General features: G+C 34.1%; 4 protein-coding genes, 1 long non-coding RNA gene and 1 pseudogene across 7 annotated transcripts; 2 read left to right on the top strand and 4 right to left on the bottom strand.

Annotated features, from left to right (window-relative positions):
- Positions 1-1025: 1025 nt before the first annotated feature.
- On the bottom strand, positions 1026-2028 carry LOC104768360 (uncharacterized). Its single transcript, XM_010492306.2, has 3 exons — positions 1839-2028; positions 1426-1755; positions 1026-1319 (listed from the first exon to the last, which is right to left on the bottom strand). The coding sequence occupies exons 1-3, from the start codon at positions 1903-1905 to the stop codon at positions 1168-1170; spliced, it is 549 nt and encodes a 182-aa protein (XP_010490608.1). The 5' UTR covers positions 1906-2028; the 3' UTR covers positions 1026-1167.
- Positions 2029-2726: 698 nt separating this feature from the next.
- LOC104768359 (uncharacterized) lies at positions 2727-5010 on the bottom strand. Its single transcript, XR_764234.3, has 2 exons — positions 3463-5010; positions 2727-3054 (listed from the first exon to the last, which is right to left on the bottom strand). It is a non-coding gene; the product is annotated as an uncharacterized LOC104768359 (long non-coding RNA).
- Positions 5011-7015: 2005 nt separating this feature from the next.
- LOC104768358 (L-type lectin-domain containing receptor kinase IV.2-like) lies at positions 7016-8561 on the top strand. The gene has a single exon (XM_010492305.3). The coding sequence runs from the start codon at positions 7291-7293 to the stop codon at positions 8362-8364; it is 1074 nt and encodes a 357-aa protein (XP_010490607.1). The 5' UTR covers positions 7016-7290; the 3' UTR covers positions 8365-8561.
- Positions 8562-8871: 310 nt separating this feature from the next.
- Positions 8872-12500, bottom strand: LOC104768357 (protein FRIABLE 1). Its single transcript, XM_010492304.2, has 8 exons — positions 11390-12500; positions 10836-10905; positions 10675-10745; positions 10506-10594; positions 10277-10409; positions 9961-10193; positions 9399-9875; positions 8872-9322 (listed from the first exon to the last, which is right to left on the bottom strand). Exons 1-8 carry the CDS (start codon positions 11954-11956, stop codon positions 9067-9069), a joined length of 1896 nt encoding a protein of 631 aa, XP_010490606.1. The 5' UTR covers positions 11957-12500; the 3' UTR covers positions 8872-9066.
- Positions 12501-16789: 4289 nt separating this feature from the next.
- LOC104768356 (uncharacterized) lies at positions 16790-19473 on the bottom strand. 2 transcript variants are annotated; one of them, XM_087504242.1, is made up of 2 exons: positions 19118-19473; positions 16790-18749 (listed from the first exon to the last, which is right to left on the bottom strand). In XM_087504242.1, the coding sequence occupies exon 2, from the start codon at positions 18660-18662 to the stop codon at positions 17091-17093; it is 1572 nt and encodes a 523-aa protein (XP_087360368.1). In that variant the 5' UTR covers positions 18663-18749; positions 19118-19473; the 3' UTR covers positions 16790-17090. The 2 variants fall into 2 exon arrangements, with proteins under 2 accessions (XP_087360368.1, XP_010490605.1); XM_010492303.2 differs by having other exon boundaries at positions 16790-19452.
- Positions 19474-22772: 3299 nt separating this feature from the next.
- LOC104768355 (uncharacterized) lies at positions 22773-26866 on the top strand (annotated as a pseudogene). The gene is made up of 6 exons (XR_015593635.1): positions 22773-22910; positions 23041-23221; positions 23350-24523; positions 24900-25575; positions 25654-26405; positions 26512-26866. The product of XR_015593635.1 is annotated as an uncharacterized LOC104768355 (transcript).
- The last annotated feature ends 94 nt before the right edge of the window (positions 26867-26960 follow it).

Below are 26960 nucleotides of genomic sequence, written 5' to 3'. Positions count from 1 at the left end.
TTATAATCGAGATCATAGTTATTGCTACCATCTCTCTCTCTATGCATCTCTCTCTATACAAGAGAGGAAGCATCTCAAACAGCTCAAAACTATTCATTGGTTTACAATTTAATGCTCTCTCTCCATTACTAGCTACTACTTTCTTTTCGTGTAAGCCACGTGTCCCGAACTCTCTACCTCCATTAACATGTCTTTTCATCGACGTGTTTTGATCACCATTGATAGAAACGAGGATATGAGAAGAAAAAAAGAAAAAGAAGAAAGATAAAATGTGGATGGAGGAGACAGACAATATGGTGAAGAAGATACAGAGCTTGAAGCGGCGCCTTTTTTTCTTTTTACTGTACAAGATCGTGTGTGGTTGTTGACTAGTATTTATTTCTTGGACTTTGAATGTTTTTTTTACTTTTTACTCTCTGTTTTCGTTTTTTACCTTATGTTTTTCTGAATTACATAACTTAGCAGTAGTAGCATTATTAGCATAGTAGTAGAATTTAGTGTATAAATTTTCTAATTGAGCTTAATAATAACTTTCTAATGGTAGTAACAGAAATGACAGTACAACACAATAATGTTATTAAAACTATGCATAAACAACAAACAAAAAACAAAAAGTTAGTTTGCTTTTCTTATTCAAAAACAAAAAAAATATTTCCATTAAGCTGGGTTGGATGGATGCTGGTGTGAATGACAACGGAAATAGCATTAATGCCATTCACATTTCACCATTTAATGTGCTTTTCTTTTTGTCTTTTTACATTTTTAGTACTATTAATTTTTTTTTTTTTTTTTGTATGTTCACCATATATTGTGTGTGCGCATTGTAAATATAAAAATGCGCGTAAGAAAATTATAGTTAAATCAATTATATATTCAGTATTCAATTACTCAAATTGGCTGTTTGAAACGATCAATAAGCTAGGTTAGGTCCAAAAACTCTGAATATTTCCATATTGTTAATCTGATTTAAGAATCCTGATCACAATTGTCAAGTTCTTGTGTTAGTTAAAAAAAAAAAAAAAAAAAAGACAATTCTTGTGTCATATAGTTTTGTTATCCTATATATTATTATTAATAGATCTAAATTTCCAACTTAAAAAAAAAAAGGAAAGAAGAAAACGAACTTTTAAATAACACATTGAAATAAAAAAAACTATATGTCATATGCTACCAACGGGGGCTAAAAGCTGGCGCATCCGTAGGGGCCTCGGATAGCTCTCCTGAAAACGTACCAAGAGCTTCTCCTGAGCTAAGGATCTCAAACATTGACCGGTGAGGGTTGTTCCGTCTCGCCGCACACAAATCAGGCAAATGTGAACCTATCAAGTTTCAACATTCGATCCACAATGTTATGTAAATATATAAACTAAAAAAAAATCTTAAAAACCTAACTGAAAACTTGAATATAAGAGCAGATTTAATTACCTTCGGCAGCGACAAGATTAAAGTAGAGATCAGCAATGTTAGGGCAGTCTTCGAGACATTGAGGAGTGCAAAGCTTGACGGCGAAGCCAGGCTCGAGAAGAGCATCCGATGAAATCCCAACGGATCTCCTATCCACACCGCATGCATTGACACATTCATCTGTCTCGATGTAATTAGCCATCGTACCATCAACGTCGATCTCAGAACTCTGGCACCGATAATCTACCCCACCGGTCTGCCTCACCTCCGTCTCTAGCACACATCTTTTTCCCGAGGCCGAGATTGAGAACGAGCATATGTCGTCCGGCAAATCCTCGCATATTACATTGGCTAAAAAACAAACAAAATTTTCTACCTAATGAATTATATATTATTCGTTTATTAACCACGTACGTTAAATAAATTCTACTTACCGTGAGAAGAAGTAGAGGAGCAAATAGTGATAAACAGAAGTAAACAAGCTTTTGAAACATAAACCATAATTGATTTTGGTTAATAAGAAAGTTAAAAGACAAACTCGGAGTTATTATGTGAGGAAGAGTTGTTACAAAATGTTGGCTATTAATAGTCTAAGAAGACGAAAACGTTGCGACTTTGATTTCTATATTTAAGATTCTTTAGCATTCGCTTAAGAAACAAAGAAATTTCCTCGTCCATATGCTTGACGACGACGTAAACGTTTTCGGTTGACTTGACTTTGGAACCTTTATTACTCCAACTGGGAAAATGGTTTGGCTAAGATGTTTTGTTTTTCGGCAATAATTATAGCATATTTTTGAAAATTTACATTTTTTCAATTGGGCTTGTTTTGAAAAATGTTTTTGATGTTGGACTTCTTCTTTTCGTCGCACTTATTTTTATTTTTAAACGCAGCTAAAAACCAACATTCAAAAAAAAAAAGGTTGCATTTCGTTGCATTTTTTTTTTGGATGTGAATTTAAATTTTTTTTTTTTTTTAATCTAGTTATTTTTTACCGCGTTTTTTGTAAAAGAAAAATTTATGCGTCAGTATTTCGCTCTGCTAAACATGTTGTTACATATTGTCGTTGTTGTGTCCTTCATGTTCAAGATTTTCGTATTTTTAGTTGCTTCATATTGGACATAACTCGTTTGGGCTTGTTTCTGCCGTGGGCATCATGGCCGCTTGAATGTGTTGCGTTCAGTTTTAGAATGGTTACGTGTTGTTTGTTTCGTTTTAGAATGTGTTCGAGTTTTGTTACTTGTTTAGCGTTACGCTATTTTCAGCATTTGTCGCTACGTTGGCCCCCTAATCATACATCTAACACACACACACATACTACTAGCCCTATACATACATCATTCACTTTTCATCCACACCCTATACATACATCTAATAGTAATCCTATACATCCATCTAAGAGTAAATAAGTAAAGACCCTATGCGTATCATCTATACATACGTCATTCATTCTCATCCTTATCCTATGTATATACATCCCCTACATCTAATTATTACAAACATGACTCTATACATCATTCATTCTCATACAACATACGTCTATACATAGAGGTTTAATTTAGTCTCTCCTGCACCAATTAAGCCGGATGACGAAAATCATAGACGACTAATTACACAAACGAATCAAGCTTCTCTCGTTTCACTGCCATCTGCAAAATGGAACGAATGTGTCAATTTCCATTTTAACTATTTTTTCTCTACTTTCTCTACAAAACCAAAAAAATAGATAGAACAAAAACATCTAGTTATAAACATCTAGTTAAAAACAGTCGTTCTACTATCGTAATGTATATGTTTATTTCCTTAGGCAGAAAAAGAGGCGAGATTTATATCGAAACCAATTTCTACTAATTTCCAACACATGCATACAACCATTACGAAGACAACAACATTCAAGCCCTCAACTTATGAACATTTTACTTATCACCCAGTATATATACTAGCATAATTTAAAAAAAAAAACATGGTCATTTGAAATTTTCCAATACTATATACTCTGAAGAAGACTATATATTTAGTTTAACAGAGAAAATAAAATGATCGGACTAGAACCTTACCTTCTATGGTCATGATGCCTCTATGACTGACTATGCTTGTCTTTCTCTGAGGATGTGGGAACTATAAAAGGTTTTGACTTGAACGTAAGCGGAAGAACATAATAGGAAATGCAAAAAAAAAAAAAAAAACAGAGTTTTAGTCGTTTTAAGAAAAGAGTTTCGAACTTTGAACGAGAAGATGAGTGAAGTAGTAAGTTATATTTATAGAGGTCCATCCACACTTATAAAAAGAAAAAGAAAAAGAAAAATCAAGTTATTGTATTTCACAACGGTAACAATTTATTGTTTCAAACGTTCGTAATTTTTCTTCTGCTATCCAACGTTCGACTGTCAAATCTTAAGTGACAGATTAATAAAAAAAAAAAATTATACTGTAATTAAAAACTGTAATCTTACGCGCATTTTAGACGCGTCCTCTCTGTCTAATTATTATCACCTCAGGCGCGTGAAGATATAAACTTGTTTCCAAACGGTCATATTTACTTTTAGAGTCATATATTAAAAAAAATACCTATCAAAGTATAGATTACTCGATGGCCTGAATTTGTTGCATAATGGGCCTCATAAAAGCCCGTATCTGCATAAATTTGCTGCATAAATTTTCTGAACAAATCAAATTTCAAAACAAAACAGAAAAAAAAACTTTTCTGAACAAATCGGATCGAAGCAGAAACCAAACTTAAAAAATAAAAATAAAACTAATCCTACAAAACAAATTCAAATTAAATTATGGGAATTTTGTTTAATATACCACATTTCCCACAAAACTTTTTAAATGTACCACAATCAAGATTCTTTTTCTGATCTACCATAAATGTGAGACAAAATAACGTTTTTGCCCTCCTGCTAATATGACAAATCTCGTAGACAAGTTGAGGAGTACAAACTTGTCCATTAGCTTAAATTATTTGTCTATAACATAAATAAATAAATGACTAGTTGTCTCTATTTTGTGCGAGTTTAAAACTGGTTCACCGAGTTAATAAAAATATTGTTTACTAGAATTTTTGTGAATCATCTAGTGCATGACAAATTTAATAGAGGACAAGTGGACATTATAGACAAGTGTAAAACTTGTCTATCGAGTAAATAATGTATTGTCTTTGTAAAATAACTTGTCCATGATAAGATTAATAGTGGACAACCTGGTGCGTATAATTGGTCCATCGGTCTTGAAAGGAGAAGCGGAAGACTATGCCAACGACGAATGGTCAGATTAGGTAGTGAAAGTAAGACCAGCGACAGAACTAAAGGAAGGGCCAAGAGATATATATGGGAGGCGATCTGGCGGTTCTGGTTGGTCCGGCGAAAGAGCTCCGGCGATGGCGGTGGTAAGAAGAGCTCTGAAAAGAGATGAAGACGGAGATGCGGCGGAGGATAACGGAGAAGAACTAGGCTGAGAAGAACCAGACGGAGACATGGCGGTTACTGATTCTCTTCTTCTTCCACTCACTGGTTCGCTCTCACTGGTTCTATTGTTTTGCTATCTAAAACAAATCGAGGATAATGGGAGAGATGTGTTTCTTATTAAAAAGAAAACAAATAAACACTTTGCAACATCAAACAAACTCGAGGATATATTGGTCATTTTGTTATAACAGATGTGGTACATTGAAAAAGGAGTTTATAATGTGGTACATTGGAAAAGATTGAGTTTTCAATGTGGTATAATTATTAAAAAACTCTTAAATTATTTCATTTTTTTTTTGTAATTTTAATAAAATTAAAACCAAATACTAGTAATCCCAAAATAAAAATGCAATTTTTAGAGAACTAAAAGTTTATACTAGTAGTAATAATTTTCGTGGTCGGTATAGATTTATTATGGATTTGATTAAATATGTGGAAGACCGAAGACATTAAATGTAAGAACAACAAGAGTCAGACAGAGCATTAAATGGTCCATGGTTTTAAACCATTTATTAATTGAACGCACCAAGTGTCAGCGAGTACTTTTGTCAGTCTATGAAGTTAATGCTCCCCCCCCCCCCCCCCCCCCCAATTTATTTCTTGAGGGGTATTGATATTGAGTTAAGATCTCTCTCGTTTTTTTTTTTAATCCTTGTGGTATCATTTTATTTAACTGGACTGAACTATTCATTTGCCCAATTGCCCCGAACAACGCATTTAATTATGTCCCAACAATATTCGTTTCAGTATTCATACGTAAACTAGAAGAATAAATCGTCAATAAGCTGCAAAATATCACCAAAACTGACAAAAGCTATATAGACTATAGTAGTAAAAAAAAAAAAAAAAAAAAAGAGTATCTCACCACAAAATAATACTATATATATAACAGTAGAATCAACTCGGAAAAGTAGTTCATGCATCTCTTAAACATCGACTATTATGAATTCGCATTGTTTTCTTCTTCTTTTTTTTTTTTTTTTATATCAAAAGTTAAACGAACGAATAACAGTATATAGCACGTAGATTTTATTGAAAATTCTAAAGCATTCCATAGAAAAGAATTGTCACTAAAACTCATAAACATAGTCGTGATTACTAATTTAAATGAATTAACTTATATGTGATGCACATGCACATATTTTCATTTCATTTTTTCTTGTGACGATGCTAATAGTGATTTGAAACATTGATTTCCTTCCTCCTCCACTCACATACTATTATTGTACTTAATTATTTAATTATTAGGCTGCATGTGACTATATGTGGATATAAGTATAAAATAAACCGTAGTTTTCAATAATTAATATTTTAGCATTAAGACACCGAATAACTACATATACAGTAGTTGGAAAAATCTAGAATTGTTTCTGAGCAGAGAATGTAAAGAAAAGAAAAAAAGACATTGTAAACCAATTTTCTAATAAGATAAACAAGATGCTGCCAAAGGAGAAGGTTCTTAGAGTTGAAGTCACTCTCTTTCAACCTTGCAAGCGAGAGGTTCCACTAACTGTGGTTATTTATATAGATTCGTCCTATGCAGCATATATATAGAAAACGAGTTCTTTCTATACTACTATGGTTTTAAACATTGTACAATTTCGCATTAAATGAAAAATACCCAAACTTTGCCTATGCGAGCATTTTGAACTCAACGACGGACAAAGCCACTAGCATGTTATTTTTTTTTTTGTTTAACCTTTTAATTTTGAACCTTTTAAGCATTTTAAATTAAATAAACTAGGTAACATAAAACATAATAAATGGTTGTCCACTAATTAACCCATTAATACAATAAGAGAGGATACGAGATCCTTTTATAGATTCCATCTTCTTCTTTCCGCCAACAATTTCACCTTTATTATCTTAAACCCCACATTTTCCCTATTTCCTTTTTCTCAATGGACAATAAATATGATTTCTTTTGCACTATCTAAAATAAAAAAGGTTATGACCTAATCTTATTGTAACATCATAATTCTCGAATACGATGTTTTGATTTAATAATTGGCTTTACACCTATTGATTAGATTTTAGATTTAAAAAAAAAAATAGAAAGAGTGGGGTTAAAATGTCACAATCGAGAACATGGGGGCTACGAAAGAGAGAAGATAAAAGAAGTGGGTATAAGAACAGAGATCGCATTAATTGAATTTTTTTTACCTTACTCAGCAAACCACTGAGAGTGTGTTTGAGAGCGAATCAAAGGTTCCTCCAAAGACGATGTCTTTAATTCTTATTTAATTCCCTTCTCCTTCTCCTTCACCAAAATCCACACATCGATTAAAAAGAAAAACCCTAAATTCTTGAAAACTGGAACTCATTCAAGAATCCTAAATATTCCATCTAAGAAGGAAGAAGAAGAGAAAAAGGAAGCTCCTTTACTTTGATTCTTGAAGCTCAATCCCAGTTGCGGCTATGGCGGTGTTCAAAACCCTAGCTTTTCTGCTCGTTTTATGCTGCTTCGAGATTTACCAAACAATGGCTGATACAGATGCAAATCCCTCGTTTTTGTTTAATGGGTTTGTGAAATCTCCGAGCTTTGACGAGAATGTTGCTCTGTTTGGAGATTCTAAGCTTGTTAACGGCGGTCCATCGATTCAATTGACTGACTCAGTGAGTCGGAGTGAAGGACGAGTCGTTTACAGGCAACCCATCAGACTGTTTCAAGGTAAAGAGAGAAACTTTTCCGGATCATTCTCCACTAGTTTCTCGTTTTCGATGTCTGATGAGATTGGTAGTGTTCTGGCTTTTCTAATGGTTCCAACTGGTTTGGATCTTAGGTCGTTTGGTAGAAAGGGTAATAATAATAACAGTAGTTCATCTGGTCTTGGGTTCTTATTGCAACACAAGGTTGTTGCTGTTCCGTTTGGTATCTCCAAGAAAGGGAATCGTGTAGGGATCTTAGTTGGTAGACCTGAATCTGGTAAAATTAGAAAGTTATCATCTTTAGGTGACCAATTCAGTGGAGAGAAGAGATTGAATTGTTGGATTGATTATGAGGCCAGTTCAAAGAGAATAGAGGTTCGTGTGAGTTTATCTAATGCCTTGAAGCCGATCGATCCATTTGTCTCTTACTCAGTAGACTTGGCTAAGATATGGAAAGATGGGAAGTTTATGGTTGGGTTAACCTCTGCAAATGGGAACTCTTCTAGGCCGCATTATCTTTATTCATGGAGTTTTAAACTGAGACATCCTTCGATGAGGATTCATTCACAGCCGCTTGATCCAGATGAAGTTGTTAAGACTGTTAAGGAGGGGGAGAAGACATTGGAAGTTAAGGGTAAAGGCAGATGTATATGGAGAATGCTTAGTGCATTGGTTTTGGGTGCGGTTTGTGGAACTTTAGGAGCGATGTTAGCGTTATACCTTTGGACAATATGTGGTAATAGGCAGTCAATGGCTATAGTTCCTGAGGAATGTGCTAATGAAAAGTCTGATATGGTTGTGATGAAAACAGATGCTGTTGAAGAAGAAGAAGGGAAGAAGTAGTTTGGTGGTCTTTTTTTAGAATGTTGTTTTTGTCTTTGTTGTTTGTAATGTAAATTCTGGTGTCCTTCCTCTTCTTCTTCTTCTGTTTGTTTTTTTGTTAGTTGCAGAATTTGGTGAGATAAGTTTTCACATGTTAGAATCTTACAATATATGTATTAATTAAAAAATCTTGATTAATGTTATATTGTCTTCTTCTTCTTCTTTTTTGTTTTGTTTTCCTTCACTCATTTGAGGACACAAAAGGAGACGTGAAGGTATTGAAGTAGGAGAGAGTTTGTTCCAAAAAAGAAAGCAAAGGGATTCTCGTGAATTCTACAAAATGCATTTATAATCAGTTGCCACTTTCAGACATCTTTCTCTGTGTCTTTTCTCTGTCTTGACCGATTAGAAAGTGAGAGGAGAGTAACAGTGGAATGTGTAGTGTCTCCCGTGGTCCCCTTCCTCTCAATCTAGAGATTCATCATTGCTGTAAGTACAGCAGATTTCGAATTTAATTTTTCGAAGTCATTTGTATAAGCAATGATTCGTATTTGATAGCTGAATTTACAAATCTTGCTTATAGTTCTCTAATTTCCTAGTACAGTTAGAATACTTAAATAAAAACCCTAATCTACAAGTGAACAGAAAAGAAAAACCAAAACTTGTGTGTTCCCACCGTTGTGTATGTGCGTATAAACTTAATGAATAAATCGTTCTACCCTTTTATCTCAGAGATTGTGCTCGTAGACTTGGTCTTTCAAACCGGTTAAGGCCGGTTTGCTCCTCAGACGTATCGCACAAGCAACCTGGAAGAGGGTTAGCATAGAAATTCTCCTCCAACTTTGGGCCTGCCTTTCCTGGCCGCCTAAGATACGGTGCTCCTACTCTATTCTGATGTAGTTTCTTAACCTTCGACGAGAAATCTTTCCATGATATAAGTCCCGCATCGAGCCTATCTATCAATCTCACGAACCTGTGCCTGAAAAACCCACCGTAAAATGTCAGTCTTAAGTACAGAAAAGGGTTTCTTTTCACACAAGAAAGATATACCGTACCTATCGGGATTGATCGTTTTTCTAAACCCTTCGAATCTCCGGTGACCCTGAACTGCTTTGGCCATGTTTCCATCGTAAGTATAAGCAAAAACATCGCTTTCGAGTGCTAAATTGTAATCAAGAGCAGCTAATCTGTTCTGGTAAGGTGTAATAGTCGAAAGCTCTTCCTCGGTGGCCAATGTAGAGTGAAAGAAAACGTTTGGGAACTCTTCGTGGAATGCGGTCATACTCTTCTGGCCGTAGATCTTTCCTGCGACAATGTAGATCTTCGTTGTCGAAGGAAACCCCATTGCCTTGAGGAACACAGCAGCTTCACGTGGCGTCATAGGGCAATTACCTTCAAGACGCCGTGCTGTACCATTGATTACTTTTTCTTTCCAATGCGGTATACTATACCTCATCTTCTCAAGATCAATCGATTCTTCATGGGATAGACTGTGATTGCATCCGGTAAACGCCAACATGTCTTTCTCGTACCTATAAGGCAAAAAACTCAATTAATAGATGATTCTCAGCTTCATTCATAAGAGAGAGAGGGAGTAGTAATAGTGGTAACTTGTACCGTAAGTGAAGAGCAAGGTAGGGTTCGTTTTTTTCTCTAAGTCTTGAAGAGAGAACATTGCTTAGATTCTCTATTTCTTCAGAGTAACGAAGAGCTTCATAGTTTGCGTGACATCTAAGACGCTGGATCGAAGGAGGTGGACTGTTGTTCGCTAGACGAGAATCAGTGTGATTGAATACAATCACCTTATGCTTCTTCAGTAACTTGGCTATTGAGTTTCTGTAATAACTCGACTGCCACCAACAAAACCATTACAGAGTTAGTTAAAATTGCTGAATAACCTAAAGAGTAAACAGAGAAGTTAACAAAGGTTTACCTTGGACCAGGACACAGGATTCTTTTCAAGAGGCTTAATGGAAGCAAATTCTGGAGGTAAATACTCGACAATTTGGACATCTTCTGCTAGTGCTTTGATGAAATGTTTCCAGTCAAAAATGTCCTTAAACGTGCTGAGAAGAGGATGGATACAGAGCTTGATTAGTTTATTAAATGATGCTGAATTTTTTATGATGATGATGATGGTTATGATGATGATAATGGTTTACCTAGGATCACTCCAGAAAGATGAATGGTCAAGAAACGGAAGAACAAGAGTTGCGTTCATGATTTTAGCGATAGCGACCATATCACATATCTGTAAAGAAGAAATAAATTGAGGATACAAGAAAATCTTATGCTGGAAACATAAAAGCAGAAGAAGAAAGAGAAACTTACACCAGTTCTCATCTGATTCAAACCACCATTGGCGTGAACAAGAAGATACCCATTAGTTTTCTTGATTGGTTCTAAACAAAACAAAAAACGATTATTAGGTCAGATGTTTCTCTCGTCTTCTTTTTCCCCCGGAGTTGAAGAGAAGAAATGATGAAACTTACTTTGGTTCTTAGGACGAGCCATGCACTTCTGATAGTTACCAGTCTCTGGTTGATTCCAAATCTCTGGGATCTGTTGGGACAAAAAAGCAAAAATTAGTTCACAAAATGAAATGAGACACATGATTAATGATGAATAAGCCCAATGGGCCAACGTACACTAGTTAATCTTTAAAAGCTGATGTCATAATGATTTTAGCTAGTGTAAAAGTAGTACTATTGGATTAGTTATAAAAACAACTAAAAAAATCAAGTCAACCGCTAGAAAATTCAATAACGAATGGAGCAGACCCACGATGACTTCGTATTTGGCAAAAAATATTCTTTAAATTATATTTTTAACGAACTTTAGAAAAATCCTTCTACGAAAAACTAATCCACTAATAAAGAAAATACATAATTTGTGTATTTTAATTTAGATTCACCTCCGAATTTTTGTCGACACGAACAGAATCGTAAACATGGGTTCTGTTTTTTTTTTTTTTTTCCCCGGAAAAAAAAAACGCGGAAATAAAACTTTATTTTGTCGACTCTGTTTTATGAAAATATGAACTTACCGATCTTGAATTTGGAAGGAGGACTTGAAAAGAAGTAGATGATGATTCTTCTTCTCTAATGATCTTCTCAATCGTTGGTCTAGGATGTATAGAAACGACGAACTCATGTTTGTCCACGTGTCTTTGCTGCCGTCGTCCGGAGATAGCAACGATGAGGAAGAAAGTGAAGACGAGGATGGACAATAGAATTAAAATCAAACGGCCAAGATTTGTCGCCGATCTCATGTTACGACCAATCCCAGCCGTCCATTGAGATTTGTTCTCAACCATAAGCATCCACACGAGCCTGAATTTACGGAGAGACAAGAACCCGACGACGTAATTGTGGTGTGAACCACTTGGACAACACGACGACGACAACGATCCTCCTCCTCCGACGCCGCAGCTTGTGGCGGTTTCTTCCTCGTCGGGGACGTAAATCACTGTGTTTCCTCCTCCTCCTCCTCCGACAACGACGGTGCAATGATCTTCTTGTGAATCAGCTACGCGCCGTCTTGTTGTTGTTGTTGTTGGCGGCGCCGGTAATTGGCTGCTGCTCGAAGGGTTCACCGGAACGCCGACTGACATGTGGCCACCGGGAAAAAAACAGGGGAATTTTTTAAAGAATGAATGAACAAAAAAAATGATATATTAGGAATCAAATGATATCTCTCTATTGTTCTTCGTCTCTCTCTCTCTCTCTCTCTCTCTCTCACCCTTAAATATAACTTAAGCGTGATCTCAGGCCGAGCAGACAAAAAAAACAATCTCTCTCGAATTCTTTTTATTTTTATTTTTCCTCTCTCTTTGAGTCTCCAAATATATTTTGGGTCGAAGATATATATATATATATATGTGAGCTCTAAAGCTAAAAAGTCGTTTTGATTTTGTCTAATATAAAAGTCGTTTTATTTTTGTTTGTCGAATATAAAAGTCTTTTTATGCTTCTTTGTTATTTGGAGTTTTCTTTTAATTCACATGTAAAACTTGTCCTTTATACAACTACGAAACTTGCTACTAAAGTTCCTAGAAACCTTCACAATTTATTTGTCGAAATTGTTTTTTTTTTTAGTTGTATATTTATGTAGTATCTGTAAATAAGTATACACTAATTTTAATCTAGTTGAAAAAAATAAAATAAAATGTATCAAGATAGTGTATATATAGTTGTTTTGGTTGATAAATGATAATTACATAAATTTATTTAATATCATCTATATTTTAATGATATTGGATTGGTTAATAATATTTGGTTGTATTTACCAAACTAGACACGTAGAATTTAGATAGCAATAAATTTGCATATTGATGATTTTGTTGATTATTAAATTCGACATTTCTTACTGTTTTAGATTTCGTTTTATTTTTTTAATTAAATATGCATAAGTCAATAATTGTTTGCACGTCGGCGAAAGATAAACACAGTTTGTTTTGTAAAATATATAACAAACAGTTTTTTTCATTTTTAGTGAAATCTCTTTATTTGATAGACATCCAGATTTAGTGAAAGATATTTATTACGATAACCTAGATAAGATCATTATATTAGTATTTTGTAATATAACTATACAAGTAAATCACCGTACCATAAAAATCAAATCATAAAAAATAAAAACAAAAAGTCTTACTATTATTTTCCATTCATAAATCATAACTACTCTTATTCTTCTTCTTTTGGATTCAGTAAACCGTGTTTAGATATACTAAACCTACTGAAAATTTTGTACTCCGTATCAAATATAATCGAATACTAGTTGTAATGTATTTTACATTTTTACTGTTTGAATTGTAAATCTAACAGCGCTGCTCAGTTATATATATATATATATATATCCAAAAACGGGTTAAATTGGAGATTTCAAAGTCCTTCCAAATTAAGTATGGATTTTAAATGCATCAGATTGTGAAATATTTATGTCAACGATCTTTTTTAGATTGAAGTGTTTTAACCAATACTCACTAGACTAGATTTACGTAATACGTCGAGACTGACCTATTCCATTAACAAGACTATACATTAAAATAGCAAGTGTATTCATCATGCAGTCAATTATCCTTATTTCTTAATGTCAGAATTCTAAAAACAGGGCCAGTTTAAATAAGACCAGTAGCTTTACTAGCTAGTTAATTTTGTTACTTTATTCAACAATATTAGTTAGTTAGCCCGTCACACTACTTATCACGCATTTATCTTTTTCCTTTCTAAGAACATAGTAGAAAACCTAAATCACTATACGCTAGAGAGATTACGTGTAGCTAATAATTAAACAGTTAATATTTCTTTTCGTATACAGATCATACGGTTCCATATTATATAGTGACATAAGACATTTATAAATCATAATTCGTTCACTTATAAGATGTAAAAAATGAACGTTTTCATATTTATTCACTTGAACAAAATCGATTGAAAATTATGGGTTTAATTAAAAAAAAAAAAAAAAAGAAAGAAGAGTATGCAAATTACATGTGAAAACAATATAAGGGCATCTTTATAGGGGGAACTATTTTGGATGTTCTTAGAGTAAATATATTATGAAAATAATGTAAGATCAGTAGTTAAGATCTTTTGTTAAAAAGTTAGTTATTGGGGGAACATGTTTAAGATCATAAGATTTAATAATATAATAATGTTAAACATATTACAATTATAAAAACTTATAAAATAACATTTAAATTGCAAACTTATAAAACTTTTACTAAAATTCAGAATACAATAACAAAATTTTATGAAACAAAAAAACATTAAAAAAAGAAAAAAAAAACATATTACTTAATTAAAGCACACAAACATTTTATTTAATTAATATATAGTTTAATGTCCAAATTTATTCTATATATTCTCAATCAAATCCTCTTTTAATTTGTGAAAAATTGTTTACAAAAAATAATATCCATTCACAGCTTGCCACATCAGCTTAGAACTGAGCCAAGAACAGTTCTACATTAAGAACTGATTTTGGTGTTCTTATACCACTATTTATTATTTTCTAATTTTTTTGGACTAAGAACATTCTTGGTGTTATGCCTATAAAGATGCCTATAAAGATGGCCTCACAATGATGGCCTTTATGTAAGTTCTGAGTATTAAAAAGGGAAAAGGCCTTTTAGGATAAATTCGAACGTTCCTCGATTTCCCAAATCGCTTTGTCCTCTTCCTACGCCCCTTTACTCTTGTTGGTTCTTTGATTAATATGATGCCCATACCGAATAACATTCAAATACTACTCTACAAAAACTAAATGGACTAGTATATACAAATTCTTCCGTTTTTCATCGAGCTATTTTTTACAAAGAGATCATAAGAGCAGCTGTATATTTGTTATACCCTCCAACTATGTGCGAACTAAATAGGGGACGTGGCAGTTCCAAGATTCTCGATAACAAATAGACACGTCTGTAGAAGACTGACTTGTTTATGCGTTTAAAAATATATACAACCCCACTTAGTTTTGTAACCGTTGGAGTTCCATCAAGTTACATAAAAAATAATTATCATGAGTGAACCTTTTTGAGATAGTAGTAGTATCAATATCATTCACAGTTTTTGATTACTTATTTTACTTCTGAGCTCGAATTATAATTCTATCGCTAAATAATGATGGCTAACCCGGTATAAATCATGGCTAGCTCAGATGCGTTTTGTGTCTAACTCAAGTGATGGAAATCAACTAGTCATCTTCATGTACTTTGTAAATTAGACACATCTTTTTTTCTGATCACCACAAAACTTAAATAGCTGTTGCGTATATGTTTCATATACTAACACGAGCCCCAGCTTAAATTTGACGTGAATTATGAAAATAATTATACAATGTTGCTAAAATACTTGACGTGTATTCTCGTGAATATCCTAAATATAAAAAGACGTTTTGATGTAATTTAACTTCTAAAGCTCATCGTAGGAAAACGTTGTGTATAAGAAACTAATAAACATTAATAATATCCATCAACCGGTAATGTAGCATTTGAACTAAGATGGTAGTAACGTACCTAAGATGATGGACTTTAAAACAATTAAAAGCCAACCAAACAAATTACTTATCATTAATTAAAAAGTTTAGTGGAAGATTAATCCACAGTCTAACATTATGTTCTGGTGGTCTCAAAGAGCATATAACACTACGAACCGCGACCCACGTTCTCAAGACCACATAACATTCCGAACCGCGATCCACGTTCTCAAGACCATATGATTTCTCTTGACTCATAAACCGATTCTCCAAAAGAAATGATGTATTTTTTTTTTTAATATTTAAAAGAACAGACGAGGAAGTGGCGTTCTAACTCTCGGTGACGTCAAAAACTCAAAAGGGAGCAGAGTCACTAGTCACTACCATTGGACTCTTGGTCGATATCATAACACGCTTTTAAAAATTGGACTTATGAGATGAGACTCAAAATTGACTGACCCATTCGCTAGAAGCAAACTATATCGAGACAAAACACAAACACATGTATGTAAATGTCAAAACGTGTTTAATATATTTTATTTTATATAGCGATTAGCGAATCATAGAAAGAGGTTGCGAGTGGGTGGCCACGCGCCATTTAGGTGGAAGTCTCAAGTCTCTCCACTTTTGTTTTTATATATTTGGGGAAGTCAATGTCTCTCACCAACACCTGAAAACTAAGGCTCGTAGTTGGGATGGTTGTTCTTAGGGTTGGCAAATTCTATTTATGTCATAATTCCGATTCTGAATTCGTATCAAATTTTCGTGTATCACAAGGATATGCACAGTAGTTGATTTAGAATTGTTGATATGGTTGGCAAATTCTATATATGTCATAATTCCGATTCTGAATTCGTATCAAATTTTCGTGTATCACAAGGATATGCACAGTAGTTGATTTAGAATTGTTGATATGGTTGGCAAATTCTATATATGTCATAATTCCGATTCTGAATTCGTATCAAATTTTCGTGTATCACAAGGATATGCACAGTAGTTGATTTAGAATTGTTGATATAGCTCATTTTTTTAAAAAAATGTATCTAAATTAACTCATATACGGATGTCGGATAAAGCTACATATGTAATAATAATTAACAATTCTCATATACATAATACATTTGAATGTTTTTAAAGTCCTTCAATGAATCTGACTTTTCAAAGTAGACGAAATTTCAAAAGTATTTATAAAATTATTCTTTTTTTCTTAAAAATGATTGAGAAGTAGAATATGTTTTTGTCTGCTATCTATCTATACAATACAACTCACGTCTGCTAGATAAAGAACTAACGCGTACGGAGTGTTATTCTTGTTCTCCGTCAGGACCGTCCCCACCGACATCGCCGACACGTCTTTTTTAGCCGCAGCCCAATTTTATAATTGTACTTTTCATTCTTGATTCTTCCTTGGTACATTTGTTGTTGTACTACTAGAATGATAAGAGTTTAAACATACAACCATGGTACCTCCGTTTCAACTTTCATATATATTACTTTTGTATTGAAACAAAGATTTGACTAAATAAAACAAAATTTGGGAATCCCCAAAAGAAAAAAGGAATGCGTACGGTATGAAGGACTTAAATGATCGATTACAATAAACTGAGGTCTAATATGAGATGTTATAAAGTACGGGGACCATTTTGCTATTCAAGAAAATCAAGTTCCTTGAGCTTCTGAAGTAACACTCACTATCTTTGGTCCTTTGACCAAAACGCATCGATGTCAACTCATATAAGTAGAGTAATCGCCACAGAACTCAGCAAGATTCAGAATTGATCATCAGGGGAGAATCCTCTCTGCAACATCTCATCGTGAAACCTAAATGCCTCTGTTAAGTTATCTTGAGAAACAAATCCATTGATCAGAGAAGTATACGTTGACCTATCAGGTTCTACACCTCTTTCGATCATCTTCCTCAGCACAACCTCTGCTTCTTTCATTTGATTTTGTCTACAAAACCCATGTAAGATCGAATTGTATGTAAAGACATCAGGCAGTAATCCTCCTTGCTTCTCCTCCATCTTCTTCACCAAACCAAAAGCTTTGCTCATGTTTTCTTCTTTGACAAAACCGTATATCAATGTGTTGTAACTGATGCAATCCGGCACAAATCCTTCTGAGATCATCTTCTCCAAAAAGCTTTCTCCATCTGAGGCGTTACCAGAGCGGCAATATCCTTTTATCATAGAGTTACAAATCATAACCGTTGGCTTTATACTTTTACTGATCATTTCATCCCAAACTCGAAATGCCTCAGAAAGATGGCCTTTACTGCACAAAGCGTTAACCATAATGCTGTAAGATATTGGAGTTGGAAGTATCTCTCTTGATACCATATCTGCCCATATCTCTTTCGCTGTGTCGATATCGCCTACTTTACCAAACCCATCTAACAGTGTGTTGTATGTCACAACATCGAATTTAATTCTCTTTTCCTTCATCTTTTTAAAAAGCTCCATTGCGTTATGCAGATTTCCGAGCTTACAGTGTCCATCAATCAGTATGGTTAAAGTGTAAGAATCTGGAAACAAACCCCTTTCGGTCATTTCGTTGAACAATTTATCAGCTTCCCTCAACATTTTCCGTTTGCACAACCCATGCAAAATGGTGTTGTAGGTAACAACATCCATAGCACAACCCTGCCGAAGCATTTCATTCCTCAAATTCATAGCTTCAGAGATCATACCTTTTTTACAATACCCTTGGATAAGAATGGTGTAGATCACATTGTCAGGAACCAGACCAGCCTCCTTCACATTGTTAAAATACACTAACGCCTTGTCGAGATTTCCACTCCTAGCAAAAAGACTCATCATCGAGCTAAAACAAACCAAATCCGGAACAATTTCCCTAGATCTCATATCACTGAAAATCTTTTCCGTTTCCACTGCATCTCCCTTCTTACATGCCTCCATAAGCAACGACCTGTAGGTAGTGGAGTCAGGACTCAAACCAGATCTCATCATCTCAGCGAAAACTTCCTTGGCTCTCTCGTATTTCCCATGCTTACACAGTCCATTTATCACAGTGTTATAAGTATAAACACCAGGACTAAAACCTTTGCTCGGCATAGCATCCATCAACTCAAACGCCTCTTCCATGAGACCTTTACTAGAGTAAGCGCTAATCAATGTATTATATGTTACAATATCAGGATAAACTCCCTTCTCTTGTACTTCCGATAAAAAAGATCCAATTTTTTCCATTTTACCATCTTTGCACAGAGCATTAACCATGATATTGAGAGTATAAACATTCATACCAACACCACTCCTAGAAATCTCCCTATAAACTCCCCAAGCCAGTTCAACCCAACCAATCCTCACCAAGCTTCCCATAAGAGCATTACAAGCATCAATGGAAACAGTATAACCTTTGCTTCTCAGCAATGTAAAAGCCTCATGTGCTTCTCTAAGCTTTCTAGCCTGCACATAAGTCCTAATCAACAAATCGAAAACCGAATCATTCGAACCACAGTTACTATACGTAGAAACCAAGGCATTCACAATCTCTGCCCTAGAAACACCACTCCTCCTAATCATCCTAAGAACACAACTCTGAGCATCAGATAATCTCCCACTCCTCACCAGAACATGAATCATTGCGCTTAAAGACAAAGATGTATGCTTGAAATTCGGAAAATTAAACCCTAATTGATAAATAAACCTTTGACCTAGACTTAAATCATTGCGGCAGCGGTACAAAACCTCAACGACGGCTAAAGGGTTTAATCGAATTAGCTGATTTCTCAACGAAGCCGCATTATTATTATTATTATTATTATTATTGTTACCTTGCTTCAAACTGAAACAAATCTTCTCTACCAAGAACGAATCTGAATCTGAAGACGAAGAAGCTGAAGAAGAAGAGGGTTCGAGTTCGGGAGAGGGTGATGAAGAAGATGTTGTCAAGGTTTTGAGAGGTTTGAATCGAGTGAGAGGGTCTTTTACGCGGGAGATTCTGAATGGTTTTATCCGGTGAACAACCATTTTTACGAGAGAGAGAGAGAGAGACTCAATTTGATTTCGACTGAGGGGGAAAAAAATATTAAAAGCTCTCTGAATTTGGTCTCTTCTTCTTCACTTGAATTTCTCTGGTAATGTTCTTCTTTACTCTTCTTTCAGAGAAGAACTCAGACAAAGCGACGCCGTTATTGTGGATCTCAATCGGGTTTGAATTGGACCCATAAAAAGCCCATATAACACTTGAAATAATAATTACTGTATATTTTAAATTATTAATTAAAATCAAAATGGACCAAAAATACCTTGTGACAAAAATAAATTAATTTGAAGTATTAGTAGGTAACAAGAATAGCGAAGCATAATTTCGTTGGGCTCAAGGTAGCAATATCTACGTCCGTTTTGTCGAAGAAGTGGAAGAATGTATGGAGGCAAACCCCCGTTGTCTGCATGGCGAAGAAAGTTCGGCCATTACTATAACAAAGTACATAATTTTATCTACTTATAAAAAAAAAATGTATCAAAATAGTGTATCTGTTTGTTTTGATTAATAACGTCTCGAGATGTAAACGATAATTACAGAAATTTATTTAATATCATCTATATTTTAATGATATTGGATTGGTTAATAATAATATTCAGTTGTATTTGCCAAACTAGACACGTAGAATTTAGATAGCAATAAATTTGCATACTTATGATTTGTTGATTATTAAATTCGACATTTCCTACTGTTTTAGATTTCGTTTTATTTTTCAATTAAATATATGCACAAGTAGACATCTAAATCTAGATTTAGTGAAAGATAATTTATTGCGATAACATAAATAAGATCATTATATTAATATTTTGTAATATATATAAGTATACAAGTAAATCACCGTACCATAAAAATCATATCATAAAAAAAAACAAAAGAATCTTACTATATTATTCACAAGTCATAACTACGCTTCTCTTCAGTCGGATTCAATAACCCGTATTATTATAATGATAATTTACTGCATCATAAACACACTTGCTATTTTAATGTATAGTTTTATTAATGGAATTGGTCAGTCTCTACGTAAGCTAGTCTAGTGAGTATTGGTTTAAAACACTTCGACCTAACAAAAAAGATCGTTGACATAAATATTTCACAATCTGATGAATTTAAAATCCATACTTAATTTGGAAAGACTTTGAATACTCCAATTTAAGCCGTTTTTGGATATATAACTGAGCGCTGTTTAGATTTACATTCAAATACTTCTATACAAAAACTAAATTGACTAATATGATTTATTCCGTTTTACACAGAGCTTTTTTTTTTTACCAAGAGATCATAAGAACTGTATATTTGTTATACCCTCCAACTATGTGCGAACTAAATAGGGGACGTGGCAGTTCCAAGATTCTCGGTAACAAATAGACACGTCTGTAGAAGACTGACTTGTTTATGCGTTTAAAAATATATACAACCCACTTAGTTTTGTAACCGTTGGAGTTCCATCAAGTTACATAAAAAATAACTATTATGATGAACCTTTTGAGATAGTAGTAGTAGTATCAATATCATTCACAGTTTTTGGTTACTTATTTTACTTCTGAGCTCGAATTATAATTCTATCGCTAAATAATGGTTATAAGCCGGTATAAATCATGGCTAGCTCAGATGCGTTTTGTGTCTAGAAGTTTAGACCTATATTAGAAAATAACTTGATATAAATAGAATTTCGAACTTAAGTGATGGAAATCACCTAGTCATCTTCATGTACTTTGTAAATAGACACATCTTTTTTTTTTTCTGATCACCACAAAACTTAAATAGCATGTTGCGTAAATGTTTCATATACTAACACACGAGCCCCAGCTTAAATTTGACGTGAATTATGAAAATAATTCTACAATGTGGCTAAAATACTTGACGTGTATTCTCATGAATATCCTAAATATAAAAAAACGTTTTGATGTAATAAACTTCTAAAGCTCATCGTAGGAAAACGTTATGTATAAGAAACTAATAAACATTAATTAATATCCATCAACCGGTAATGTAGCATTTGAACTAAGATGGTAGTAACGTACCTAAGATGATGGACTTTAAAACAATTAAAAGCCAACCAAACAAATTACTTATCATTAATTAAAGTTTAGTGGAAGATTAATCCACAGTCTAACATTATGTTCTGGTGGTCTCAAGAGCATATAACACTCCGAACCGCGACCGACGTTCTCAAGACCACATAACACTCCGAACCGCGATCCACGTTCTCAAGACCATATGATTCTCTTGACTCATAAACCGATTCTCCAAAAGAAATGATGGATTTTATTTTTTAAAAATATTTAAAAGAACAGAAGAGGAAGTGGAGTTCTAACTCCGGTGACGTCAAAAACTCAAAAGGGACCAGACTCACTACCATAGGACTCTTGGTCGATATCATAACACGCTTTTAAAAATTGGACTTATGAGATGAGACTCAAAATTGACTGACCCATTCGCTAGAAGCAATTATATCGAGACAACACAAACACATGTGTGAGTTATATACTTATATGTATGTAAATGTCAAAACGTGTGTAATATATATATTATTTTATATAGCGATTAGCGAATCATAGAAAGAGGTTGCGAGTGGGTGGCCACGCGCCATTTAGGTGGAAGTCTCAAGTCTCTCCACTTTTATTTTTATATATTTGGGGAAGTCAATGTCTCTCACCAACACCTGAAAACTAAGGTTCGTAGTTGGGATGGTTGTTCTTAGGGTTGGCAAATTCTATTTATGTCATAATTCCGATTCTTAATTCGTATCAAATTTTCGTGTATCACAAGGATATATGCACAGTAATTGATTTCGAATTGTTGATATATCTCAAATTTTTTTTTTTAAATGTATCTAAATTAACTCATATACGGATGTCGGATAAAGCTACATATGTAATAATAATTAACAATTCTCATATACATTTTAATTTGATGTGACGTAGATTCTTTTAATTTGATCTTCTTCATCGTCGGACGATGATTCTCTAAAGGCTAAAGCCATCCTCGAAACCAGACTCTGAGATTGTTCTACTCCGATCAATCTTACGGATCATGAAGTTTTTGTTGTAGAGATCAATCGACGTGTCTACATGGAAGATACGTGTCTACAAGGAGAGTTTATGTAATATTCATTAGAGAAAGAAAATAAAAGAAGGAAATTGATAACAAAACAATTACCAATTTTTTTTTTTTTTTTTTAAGTAAGAGAGATGCGTTGAGTAATTTTTGGGTTCATTTGTTTCCTTTATTTTTTTATTTTGTTATTAGTAACGGTAACAATGATATTACTGTGCCCTTATTATTATTAGTATTATGCAAAACAATACTACTTTTATTACATATATAAGTAAATAAATATATAAAAGGAAACTGATCACAACGGTAACAAAAAAAATTACCTTTTTATAAGCAAGAGATATGCGCGTTGAGTAATTTATAACAACGAGTCCGCGACTTGTTTCCTTTTGTTATCTGTTTTTGAATTTGATAACAAGGTCAAGGAGGAGTCTTTTCTCTGATGCTTATTATATGTACTATACCACCATCGTCGTTCGTATTCTCTCTGTTTTTCATCTTCACAGCAAACTACAAACACGGTATCATCTTCTTTCTAATCTCTGATCCTCTCTTCCATATTCTTTCGTCGTCTGTATAGAATCAATCATATATGCCTACTTCTTCCAATTCGTAACAATGATATATATTCTTGTTTTTTTATATTTGCAGAACGATTCGTTTTACGTAATGGATTCTGCGACTGCAATTACAAGCTTAGGGTTTCCACAAGTACGTTTGGGGTCATCATCTCAGCCTCAGGTCGTGTTTCCAGTTCAATGACGATCTTTCTCCTTATTTTTACCGGATCCTTACCTTCTTAAGCCTCCCTTGTTCTTAATTGCTACGTACGGTGAGTTTTTTTTTTACTAATAATACATCAAACTTTTCCCTGAGTTTTTTTTTTCCGTGCAGATCTTAGTAATTAGTACTAAATATTATGTGATTTATGGTTGATTTAATCTCTGGTTTTGCTTACAGAAAAAACGTGAATGAATGAGATGATGATGATGGTGGTGGTGATAGATTCAAAAGCTGCTTTGGTGTACTGTAAACTATAAAGTCAAAGCACAACTAGCTAACCTAGTTCCTTATTTTACGGTGGAATCAAGAATTCGAAATCTTCCTAGTCTACTCTGATAATAACTGCGCCAAGAGCAAGAGGCCGTCCTCATGACATGACATGGGTACACACTCTTCCATAGCTTACAATTACAACAATCTCCTTCCTCAAATCTCGGGTTCCCAAATCCACTACTTATCTCCTTTGCAACCCCATGAAAATTCTGAGGTCAATTTCTATCACATCTTAATTTAATTTTTGTCCCTAATATTATTTTCCTCCACAGATTTTTTTATTTATTATTATTATTATTATTATTATTATAACCCACCATTAAAATTTATGAAAATAACTTATTTACATTTTATAATAGAAATTTGAATTAAAATGTGCAATATGATGTGAAACTAACCGGATTTTGGATCCTGTCATTCGACATAGTCATTGATTGTTAGAGATTTCATAAGTCCAATTTGTATTCACATTGTTATGTTAATTTATCATTCAAGTTCCTATTATGATTTGTAAATAAGTTATTTTCATAGATTTTAGTGGTTTTTTAAAATATACAAAATATATTAGAATGCTAAATCGACAAAATGATGTGGGAACTAACCGGATTTTGGATCCCGTCATTTGACCTAATCATTGATCGTTAGAGATTTCATAAGTTCAATTTGTTTTCACATTGTTGAGTTCATTTAGCATTCAAATTCTTATTATGTAAAAAAGAAAAGTTTTTTTGTTTTTGTTTTTTAATGGATTTAAAAGTTTTTTTTTAAAAAAAAATATACAAAATGAGAGAGGTTTAAGCAGAATATTATTAATCTACGGTCTACCAATCTTGTTAAACATCATGGTCACTCTGGTATCTTCAATATTTTGTTAAATTATTAAAACTTGAACGGTTTAAGTTAAACCATTTTTTTCAATTACGCCGGTTTACTAACAATAAAAAACCTTATTGTATATATGTTCCCGCTCGAGTGTTCATCACTGTTTACAAACCCTAAAACTGCCTATCGAGAGAAGAGAATCGCCCAAATCACACTGTCAAATCATAACCAAAGAAGAAGACATTTAGCTAAAAAGGTACAATCTTTCGTTTCCCTCTTTCTCGAGAATCTACAAGCGCAAGTTTTTTTTCCCAGGAATTGATCTGTTTGCAGTTTCCTCTGTCTCTAATCGAAACAAACCCGTTCTTGTTTTGCGACATTAGTCTTATGTTTCTGTTAATTGTTTAGTCTTATTTATATGATTTTAGCACATATAAACAGAACCGGCCTTGTTCGTTTTCGCTTCTGTTCATAATCTATCAGGTCAAAGATTGTTTTTTTTTTTTTTTTTTTTTTTTTTTTGTAAAGATCTTACCTTTTTAACTGTTTCAATGCGAATTTTGTCTCTCAATCATGGCTCTGATTTTGGGGTATTATCTTGATTGATTGATTTTGAAATGTATTCAATGCAGATTCTGTAATCGAAACATGTCAGGTGATATGGAGAACTCGGTGATAAACTTGAAACTACTCATAGATGAAGAGAAGAACAAAGTTGTATTCGCTGAGTCCGGTAAAGATTTCGTCGATATACTCTTTAGCTTTTCAACTTTGCCTATGGGAACAATCGTTAGATTGCTAGAGATGCATCAGAAGTCACATTCAGTAGCCATTGGTTGTTTCAACAACATCTATGGAAGTGTTGTGAGTATGGGCATGAAGCATTTCAGTACTGAAGCTTGCAAGCAAATGCTGTTGTATCCTGGGAGCTTGAATCAGGAGAAATGTCAAAAGGTTAAGCTGAAGGTGGATGATTCCGAGGCTACCAAGTGTTTCATGTGCCCTATGTTTGTGAGAAGCGGACAATGTAGCAAAGGGTATAGCAACTTTAATACCTCGAGGTGTATCTGTGGGAATCTGATGGATGAAGTGATTCAGTTTCAAGGAGAAAGTGGCCGAGGAAGCGTAGGGAAAGGTGGTGTTGAAGGTGGAGTATTTGTGAGGGGTGGTCATACTTCGTTCATCATCACTGATGATTTGAAAGTGCAAGTTAACTCTGTTGGTTCTACACTCAATGTTCTTAAAGATCTTGGCTATGCAGATTGTGATAAGTTGGTTGAGATGATTCTCGAGGTTAATCTCCAAGAGGTATGTATGTTTCTTCTACTACTACTACTACTACTAGACTTTACCCTCCATGTTCTTAAGCCAGTTTAATGATTTTAGGTAGTGACTTTGCTGGAGTGTATGTTCACATCGGATACTCCACTGAGCGATACATTTCTGAAAAAGAAAAGCACACGTGGTATGAAGAGGACTCATAAAACGGTGAGTCCATCTCCCAGTGAAGATAGAGAGGAATCAAAAAAGGTGGTGATGAAACGATAACGCTGAATGCATATGTTAGGAAAGAGGAAGGGAACATTCTGTATGTTGAATGTGGTGAAGACTTTGTTGATCTTCTCTTCTCTTTTCTTGCTATGCCTCTTGAATCTGTATGGGAAATCTCGGGCAGCGGAGTCACCCTTGGATGCATTGAAAACTTGTGCAAAAGCTTCAAGGAATTGAGTGTTGATGATTCCGGTTCAGCTTATAAATGTGTTCTTCCTCATTACTACAAGTGTCAGAAGCAGCTTCTAAGTGAGGTTGTCACAACCCGTCGTCAGCCACCAACTTATTACCGTTTTGTATCTTTCTCTGTGGATCATTTCAGAGAGTACTGTTTGTCTGAAAACTCTGGTAAACGACTTGTGTATGACTGGGATAAGCTCGTTCCTGTGACTTCGATAGATCCGAAAACAGAAGGCAATGAGACTGGTGAATCGAGTGGGTTTGTGAAGAGAGGGACAAAGTTCATGGTGACAGATGATCTGATCGTTACTCCTTCGAACTCAACCTCAACCATTGGATTCTTAAAGGAGAAACAGACCCGACTTGATGATGTCGAAATCCGAGTGATCAATATGACAAAAGAAGAGGTAAAAAAGCTTTGTCAAAAAGATTCTTGTTTGTATTTGATTCCAACATACATATTTATCCAAATAACAACATCCAAGGATCATCCTATATATATGTATTTTGCAGGCCATTAGATTACTCGGAGTTTCAATGGTGACATCTACTGCCTTAAGCACTAGCCTGCTAGCTATAGAATCAGCTTCAACAAGTTCTCCTCAAAGCCGGTTTTTTAAGAAGCCGAAACTTGAGACCTAGCTAGATTTGATCACTAGGGAATTAATCTTTTTGTTTAGCATCTACAAATGTTTCAGTAATTCAGTTACTATGTTAGTTTTTTTTGGGACATCGACTTTGTCTAATCGCTGATTAGCCTCTAATTGTTTCAGTTACTACATTAGGTTTTTTTTTTGGGACATCGACTTTGTAGCATCTGACTGTTTCCGTTACTCTTTTATTTTTCAGTTTAGCTACTTTTCTCATACTGCTTTTTTTCTTGTTGACAAGATGTTGAAGTTAGTTTGAGAAAAAGGGGTCTATTTGCAAATTAAAATAAGTATCGGGGTTATATCTTTTAA

Source organism: Camelina sativa, chromosome 20 (genome assembly GCF_030686135.1).
Source record: "Camelina sativa cultivar CO46 ecotype springtype chromosome 20, ASM3068613v1".
Taxonomy (NCBI): domain Eukaryota; kingdom Viridiplantae; phylum Streptophyta; class Magnoliopsida; order Brassicales; family Brassicaceae; genus Camelina; species Camelina sativa.
Note: the sequence above shows the minus strand (reverse complement) of the source record. Positions and strands in the feature narration are given on the sequence as shown.